General features: G+C 47.9%; 1 protein-coding gene across 1 annotated transcript; it reads right to left on the bottom strand.

Annotated features, from left to right (window-relative positions):
- Nucleotides 1–368: 368 nt before the first annotated feature.
- On the bottom strand, nt 369–3,356 carry LOC149367996 (uncharacterized). Its single transcript, XM_089569222.1, has 2 exons — nt 3,207–3,356; nt 369–3,057 (listed from the first exon to the last, which is right to left on the bottom strand). The coding sequence occupies exon 2, from the start codon at nt 1,623–1,625 to the stop codon at nt 369–371; it is 1,257 nt and encodes a 418-aa protein (XP_089425348.1). The 5' UTR covers nt 1,626–3,057; nt 3,207–3,356.
- Between the last annotated feature and the right edge of the window lie 5,714 nt (nt 3,357–9,070).

The following is a 9,070-nucleotide window of genomic DNA, read 5'->3' on the forward strand; positions in this document are numbered from 1 at the left end:
CCTTGCAATATACTTCGTATTGCAGCTAAATGCTTCGTTTTTATAGCTGCATGATAATACTTGTGGCAGAGCATTGCACTGCTATAGTTCCTGCTCTTCAGTTTATCGCATTTAGTTCATATTAACTTCAAAATATTTTTTTTCCTAGACAGAAAATCAGTAGAATGGAGCAGAATGCATGAGAAGCAGTACCTGCTGCATCCCATGCATTCTGTTGCTTTTTAAAGAAATGTATGTTTTTTTGTCATTTTCGAAAGCGGATGGCGTGTTAGACATCAAAACAAACAAAATGAACGAAGTCATGGAAAACAGTAACATGAATACTTTATGGACATTTTATTGGTCACAGTGGTCTGCAATAAAATATTTCAATTCTTTAATTTTTTTAGTTTCCTGGCAGCTGCCTTCTTCTGACTGCTGTCCTGAATGGCGGCATTCTTTAAGTCCTGAATGGCGTCATTCTTTAATTTACAAAAATTACTCAGCACTGTGTTGGCTGCGGCTTTTACCATGAGCTGCAGAAGTGATTTCCCTGTATGTCCGTTTTCGCACTCGCTGACCAGAAAGTCTTCTTGAACCAGGCAAGACACTAAGGAAGCTGCAATGGAGTGTTGATTGCGGCTCAACAAAAATTTCTCTTCATTTTCCCCTGTTGAAAGCTTTTCAACGACGAGCTTGCAGACAAGAACCATCTTAACAACACACGGCTGCGGAAACTTGAGTCCACCTCTGGAAAGGTGGAGGATCATGCTCATGTCTTCAGCTTCCAGGACCCTGTCCTCAACAACAACTGCGCTGGCACACGAGGAACAAGACAATTTCTTTAGGGCAGCATGTGCGCAATAGCCAGTTCTGTACGCTATCACGTCCATGTCACACTTTGACCGAGTAATGTCGTCCTCTGTAATAACAACAGGAAAGTTTTCTGTGTCCACAATTGCTTGTTCATCCTCTTTGGTGCTTGTTGAAGCCGGTTCAGTTGGCAATGTCAGGAGCTTTTGTAGCCTCAGCTTTTTTTCCGACTCATACAACTGACGCACCGAAATATGGTAGTTCCTGCCAGCCAACCTGCGATAACTACCGAAACGGTCTTCCAAAGCGTCTGTTTGGAATTTCCCAAGCAAAACGTACTTGAACTTCAGCTCCTCCAAACAGTATCGGGACACTTCCACAAGAGAATAGCAGGTCAGCCGAAGGGCAGTGTGGGTTTCCCTGGTGAGTGTGCCACTGGACATGTTAAGTGACTTCCAGGCGTCAAGCCAGTCTATGATTCCACTGAGAAAGGTCAGCTGTTGATCTGTGACTGATTGTACCGGTTCTTGCAGGCTGCCCTTGACTCTTCGACCCTTGTGAGGAGTTTTCACGTTCACTATTCTCCACCACGCCAGCACAGTGTCTATGAACAAGGCGGTTGAGTCGGCAAGCGGGATCTTCAGTACTGATCCACGAGTTCGGAGAGCATTCGAGACGAAAGAGTTTATAATATTTAGGACCAGTTTCACGTTCTGGCGCTTCATAACTGTTGGATTTACAGCTTTCGCGTTAAGCCCATAAGCAGCTTTCACGAGTGCTGTTTTTTCTGATGAATAAAGTTTCCTAATAGCTTCGAAGGATGCCGCTTTCATTCGGGGGGCCCGTCAGGCATAACACCAGACAAATCAACTTCTGGGAAATAGAAGCAAGTTGCAGGGCTTTATGATTAATCCAATTATTTCTTATACATTTCAGTAAGTGTACCGGATCCACAATGTAAAATAGCGGGCGTTGGTTGTCTACTGGGTGAGGGTACACAATGCTCAGTTCGGGCTCTTTTGAAAATAGGGACATCATTTTGCGGTTCAGAGAGTTGTTGTCCGTTATGAGAGCTATTACTTTTAGCCCCATTTCTTTAATGCCGACTATTATCTTCCTCGTGTACTGGTGCAGGGTTTCAGCATTCATCCTACACACAGGCAGAATATGTATGACATCCTTGTTCGAGGAGAGCAGTGACTGTGTCATGAAGACATGGGCGGTTGTTGCTGGCTCTGACCAATGGGCTGATGCTCCAACTATTGCTCCTGCCTTGAAGTCAAAGAATGGTTTAAGATGTATCTCGTTAATCATTAGTGTTACGGTTTTTTCGTGGGGCTTCAATAACTTCGCTCGTTCCCGTATGTACGAAAGGAAATTTACTTGTTTTTGTTCCTCGCTGGGGTCACCTTGGTATTTGGAACAGACACGGCGTAGAGTTGATGGATGCGGCAAAATTAAGCTAGATGCAGATCTTGCAAAGTGATAAGCATGGGGCGAAATGGAGTAAAGAATGCTGGCAAAAACTAACATTTCTGAACTGTAAACACGCTTATTCGTGAGGAAAAGGCTGATTTGTTCATTCACAAATTTTAACAGCGCAACATCTTCCGTTCCTTCTTCAGTGTCTTGAATAAATTCGGATATCAGGAATCTAAAAAATGTCAAAACGTCACGTTTCTGGCCGCCTGATTTTTCGGCACATTTACGCAGCTGACCTTATAGATTTTCAAGCAGCGCAGACAAGGCTGTTGCGTTGCAAACTGTGTCTGGAACTGCACTGCCACATGCTAGTGAATGCAGCCTCACCATGCCTATAGTTACAGATATTGTCAGATCTGGAAGGACTCTGACAGCACATTTCACGTATGTAGATGGCTCAGGTTCTACACGAAGCAACATGACGGACTCTTCGTCCGCAGTGACTGTCCAAAACTTGGTGTCGAAGATGTTGGCTAGCTTGCTTTGCAATTCTTCAAACGAAGACACTGAATTTTTGCGTTTTTCTTCCTCGCTTGCCTTTCAAGAATTTTTGATGGCTTCCTGGATGGCGTCATTTTCCCGACGTGCCCTCTTTCTTGCTGGGGACTCGCGACATGAAGGTGTAGAAGAAAGATATGACGGGCAATTGAGGAACACCGAAGGCACTGCGCCCTTTCGAAGTTGAACACGATCGCGCTTTTGCTCTATGGTTCTTCCTGTTTGTTTATCATGCTGTGTGAGCTTGGTGATGAAGTCTTGCTCATGGAAATGGAGCTCGCATACCTGCATGAGAAAGCTGAATTATAATTACACCCGGTTCTCTCGAAGCTATTCTTCAACAACTTTTAAAGTTACGGAAGGCTTTTGCTTTGTGTTGGGTTTTATGGTACATAAGCTAAGGCTACCAAAGAAGTTAAATTTCAGTTACTTACCTTGGAATGTATGGTTGGCGTAAAATCCTTGCGAGGAACTGCTCTAATCCAAGCTTTTCTGTGAGCTTCATTTTTGGGAAAACCAAACACTCTAACTTTTGGGCCACCGTCATAATTTCTGCGGCACCCCGGCACACAGCAACGGCCCATGTTGCAGCGATTACAAAATGTGCTTTTCTTTAGCACGACATCATGATTTTAACGTGCACAAGCCAGAAGAATACGGTATGACGCACTGCAGCTCGAAAACCTAGAAGTCGGAAAAGAGAAATGTCAGCACGTTCGCTGCCTAACCTAACCACAGGCCTGCGTTTCTATGAGCCTGTGCTGCGTTCCACTGAGCTCTCACCGTCGTTCGCGGTCGGACCGGTCGGGCGGTTCGGGCAACTAGTGTGACGTAGGCCCCTGTGGAGAGGAGGAGCGAACAGGCCTTGTCTAGTCTAGGTGGCTTTGCTTTTCCTCGCATTGCATGCACTGCCCGTGTCCATTTCTCCTTCTTGATTTCCTCTATAGTCCGATACAACTCTAGGAGGCAGCGGCAAATGTCCCTCAAAGGAGGCCCGCCAATAGAAGCGACCGATTGCCATCCCGTCGTGGTTATTCCCATTCCACAGAGGCAGCTGCCAGCCGCCAGCGATTTCACGCTTGCTGATTAAACCTCAACGTCATGAGAACCGGTCCACGCCATTGGCTGGAGGGACTCCTTTTAGGGGCGTTCGCGATTTGTTTCTTGAGCTGAATCCTGCTAAAATACATCGTTAACACACTTTTCTCCACTAGTCCACTCTGCTCTCTTCCTGGCTATCAACTGTGCACATATCATTTGCCTTTTCCCGGTTTTCTGCGCTGCACTCAACCTAATTTCAAGCTTTTCCCCATTGATGAATAGTGGCAAGATGTACCTTCCTCTTGAGGGATACTGGTGAGCTGCTGCTCAGCTGCTGCAGAGGCGCTAAATGTACATCTTCATTAAACCTTTAGTTGGGGGTATTTGTGAGAAGCGAGGGCTACAGTACGGCATGGGTGTGTGGCTCATACCAAATGTGGTGTTCGCGAAAAGAGCGAAGAACATGTGGAGCAGAAAGAGGACAACCTTTGGGCTTTCCGGGCCTGGCGTCTGCTTCTGTCCCGCTCGGGTGTTTGTAGACCCAAGGCGAGGTTCCTGCCACGGGCCGCCACACCTGAGCTGCTGCCGCTTGCTCTCCACCTATTGTGGGAGCAGCGGTTCTTGGATCCAGGACTCCAGGCCTGGAGGCTTCGACCCTGTCGCTGCAGTGCTTTCTGGTTGCATACCATTGCCTGTCTTATCAGGAGCAACTGACCCGACCTTCCTCCAACTGTATCAGAGTGTCACCGAAAGAGCACGGGGACTGTCTCTCCTTGGCCACTTCCATACATCTTCGACCAGCCTCTCCGATCCCCGTCAGCGACGCTGACTTTAAGCCATGAACACTTTCGTCGTAATAGCATGTTCCTGAATTCTGCCTCGAGTCCCTGGTGCATCTATTCTACTCTTTGAAAGACATTTAAGTGCGTGTGTGTCGTGAAAGAGAGGGCCTCGCGCCTTTTCAAGCACCTGCTTCGCACCGAGGCAGCACCTCGGTAGCAAAGCAAATTAGTCTGCCTCCTCGCAAGACGCTACAAATTACAAAAAGAAAAATTGAAACTTCGTGCGTCGAGTTGTCACTTCCGTTCGGTCAAGCCCAGCACTTATTACATGAAAAAGAACAGACGTTCCTTCATGCGCGTTTGCTCGTTCACGTTAATCGAATGCGCCTCGAGCAACTGGCAGTCAATGTCCTTTGATGTTTTCCTACTGGGGATACTAGTCCCAAGAAACTGAAGCGTGCGAATTGAAAAAGTGTCCACGGTGAGAGAGAGTTAGCTCAGCATATCTGGCAACAAATTTGCTGACGTAGCATGGCAGCTGCTAATCGCGCCGGACAAGGCAATCATTGTGCGAGAATTTGAGTGCTCTGGACAACGACTGATGTACGCTTTATAACGAAAAAATGCCTCTACATGATACAGATAGAACATTCTTACTGAAGCATGCCGTCGCCATAACAGCTGTTTTCCGAATAATAAAGTGAAGCTATAGAAAGAAAGCTCGCGTACTTTCAATGCGAGAGGAAAGATGTTATTGTATTTACGTTTTGTTTTTATTTATTTTTATTTTTGTCTTCCATTCTGATGACACACCTACTCATTAGCATAAAATCGTAAGACAACGCATATGCTAGGTTCACCTTTGTTCGCGAAGAAACGAGGATCGAAGAATACATATAGGCTGCGTGTAGCAAAACGCATGTCGGCTCCTGATTTTGTGAGTGAAGTACCGAACATAATTTCTTTGTGATGTCTTCTTGTTTGGTTTATTAGGCTTGAACGTCCCAAAGCGACTCAAGTATGAGGGACGCGTTAGTGAAGGGCTCCAGAAAGTTCGACCATCTGGGGTTCTTTAACGTGCACTGATATCGCACAATACACGAACCTCTAGAATTCCGCCTCCATCTAAATTTAGCGGCCACGGCCGCGATCGAACTCGCGTCTTTCAGGCCAGCAGACGAGTGCCATAACCAACGAGCCAGCGCGGCGGGTAGTGACCTATTCTTCGATACTCACAGGTAACTGATTGTTTTCTGGACATTTTTCAATGCTTCTGTATCCTTAGCGGAACTCTCTCGTATACACGCGTAAAGTTTATGGATTCATCGTAGACGTCGTTAGCATTGGTTTTGTTAGTCAAGATGGTCTTTCTTGTGAAAAGATGTCGTGTTTAAATTATTCTTAACTAATCCATATCTGAAACTCTGCGTGGGAAGAAGCGGTACTTATAAGAGTATGTTTCCGCGAAAATGTGGGGAACTGAATCCTGACGATGTCGAGTTTTCTGGAACTCGTTGTCTTCGCGCAACTGGGTAGCTCGATATTAATTTTCCCCGAAAGGCTGTTGTGATTTATGATTTATGTATGTTTAGCACCCGAAAGCGACTCAGGCCATTAGGGACGCTTCAGTGAATGGCTCCGGAATTTCCGACCACCTGGGGCTCTTTAACTTGCATTTACATCGCGAAGTACATGGGCCATACTTCTGCATTAACTGAGTCAGTGAATCATTATTTCTTTTATCTTTCCCGAGCATATTGTCACGTTGTAGTGACTGCAGTCCAGCGGTCAGGAAGACAGCAACAAGACTTGCAAACGAGGCTCTTTATTTGAGCTGACTTGCGCCCGCAAAAGAGCTGAATCACTCGGCGGCGGTGTAACCAACAAACGTGCTCGTCAGTCGTCGAACTACGAATGCCCGCCGTTCGCCGCATCGCTCAACTTGAAGCCGGGAAGGAAACTACGAGATAACAGGTCAAGATCATCTACAGTAATCTGGAAACACGCAGATGCAGCTCTTGATGGCTGTGATGGCTTTGTCCGGTCGCTTCTCGCGTCACGAACAAAAATGATAACACCCCTTTCCTGCGGCCTTGCGCAAACGAACGGACACTACAATGATACGGGGCCTTACCCCCCTCCCAAAGAAGCATCGTCTCGATGCTTTAAAATGGAAATAAACACGAAGAATGCAAACATCGAGTCCTTTAGCGTTCATAATAGGGTTTAAGGCGAACGACATGTACGACCTCCGGGCGTGTGCGTCCTCGCTGAGATGCTGCCGTGCCGTCGGGGATGAGTTCACAGTCTAGGCCACCGATGCGGCGGAGAATCCTATACGGGCCAAAGTAGCGTCGCAGCAACTTTTCACTCAATCCAGGACGGCGAATTGGCGTCCATATCCAAACACGATCACCCGGCTTGTAATGCGTGCCTCGACGGCGCAGATTGCAGCGTCGGGCGTCGGTGTGCTGCTGATGTTTATACGAAGCCGCGCAATTTTTCGGGCTTCCTCGGCGCGATGAAGGTAAGCGGCGACGTCGAGGTTGTCTTCCTCTGAAACGTGCGGGAGCATTGGGCCGAGGGTTGTCGTGGGCTTCCGGCCGTATACAAGCTGAAATGGGGTAAACCTGGTTGTCTCCTGGGCGGCAGTATTATAAGCAAAGATCACGTAGGGCAGAATGGTGTCCCACGTCCTGTGTTCGGCGTCGGTGTACATGGAGAGTATGTCTGCGATGGTTTTGTTCAGACGCTCTGTGAGTCCACTGGTTTGCGGATGATAGGCAGTTGTGCTCCGATGGCTTGTCTGACTGTCGTTTAAAATGGCTTGCGTCAGATCCGCTGTAAACGCCGTTCCTCTGTCTGTGATGAGTACTAAAGGGGCGCCGTGTCGCAGGAGAATTCGTTCGACAAAAAATTTTGCGACTTCTGTTGCGGTACCATTAGGCAACGTTTTTGCTTCGGCGTAGACGGTCATGTATTCGGTGGCCACGATGATCCCCTTGTTACCCGATGAAGAAGTCGGAAAGGAGCCGGGGAGGTCGATCCCTATTGGCTGATGGGGCTTAGTTAGAGGTGATATGGTGTTCAGGAGTCCGGCTGGTCTAATCCGAGGCTTTTTGCGTCGCTGACACTCACGGCATGTTTTCACGCAATGGGAAACGTCGGCAGCAAGCCGCGGTCAATAAGTACTTCTCCTGGAGGCGGTGCAACGTGCCAGCATTCCCGAGATGCCCTGCAGTCGGCTCATCATGACATTCCTGCATAATTTCTTGCCTGAGATTTTTGGGCATAAGAAGAAGATGCACTGTCCTGTTGGGCTCGAAGTTCTTCTTCGGAAGGACATTATTGTGAAAGACGAAGGATCCGAGCGCAGCTGCTACGCGAAACTGCTGGCGCTTACCGGTCCTAAGAAAGCGTCGCCGTCTTCCTCTTCCGGAGCTGCGTCAACGGGGGCTCGCGACAAGCAGTATGCGTCGCAATGCGTGCGGCCAGATTTGTATACTACAGTTATGTCGAATTCTTGAAGGCGCTGGCTCCAACAAGCAAGGCGGCCGGACGGATCTTACAAATTCGCTAGCCAGCACAGAGCATGGTGATCGCTCACAACCTTGAATGGTCGTCCGTACAGGTAAGGGCGAAATTTCGACGTGGCCCAAATAATGGCGAGACATTCTTTCTCGATGGTCGAATAGTTGACCTCGACTTTCGACAGTGAACGGCTAGCGTACGCGATAACTTTCTCCTGGCTTCCATTTTTCTGAACGAGGACCGCTTCTAAGCCCACACTGCTTGCATCGGTATAGATTTTGGTTTCGGCGTTTTCATCAAAGTGCCCGACCACAGCAGGAGACTGTAAGCGGCGCTTCAGCTCTTTGAAGGCTTCCTCTTGTGGCGTTTCCCATTTAAAAGGCGCGTCAGCATTAGTAAGTTAGACCAAAGGTTCAGCGATGCGGGAAGAGTTCTTGATGAATCGCCGGTAATAAGCGCACAATCCAAGGAATCTTCGTATAGCTCTCTTGTCATCAGGATGTGGAAACTCTGCGATCGCAGCCGTCTTCTGATGGTCTGGGCGAACTCCATACTTGCTTACGACGTGACCAAGAAACAGCTGCTCCTCGCAGGCGAAGTGGCACTTCTCTGGTTTCAATGCTAGGCCTGAAGACGTGATTGTTTCCAGCACTATCCAGAGCCTTGTGAGGAGGTCTTCAAAGCTTGAGGAGAAGACAACAACGTCATCTAAGTAGACTAGGCAAATTTGCCGCTTCAAGCCTGCGAGTACCGTATCCATTACTCGCTGGAACGTCGCTTGGGCAGACAGAGGCCGAATGGCATGACCTTGAACTCGAAGAGTCCGTCTGGCGTGATGAACGCAGTCTTCTCGCGATCTCTTTCGTCGACTTCAATTTGCCAGTAACCGCTCTTCAGGTTCATCGATGAGAAGCACTTAGCGTTGCACAGCCGATCCAATGTGT

Source organism: Amblyomma mixtum, chromosome 1, assembly GCF_055824585.1.
Source record: "Amblyomma mixtum isolate Tamu chromosome 1, ASM5582458v1, whole genome shotgun sequence".
NCBI lineage: Eukaryota > Metazoa > Arthropoda > Arachnida > Ixodida > Ixodidae > Amblyomma > Amblyomma mixtum.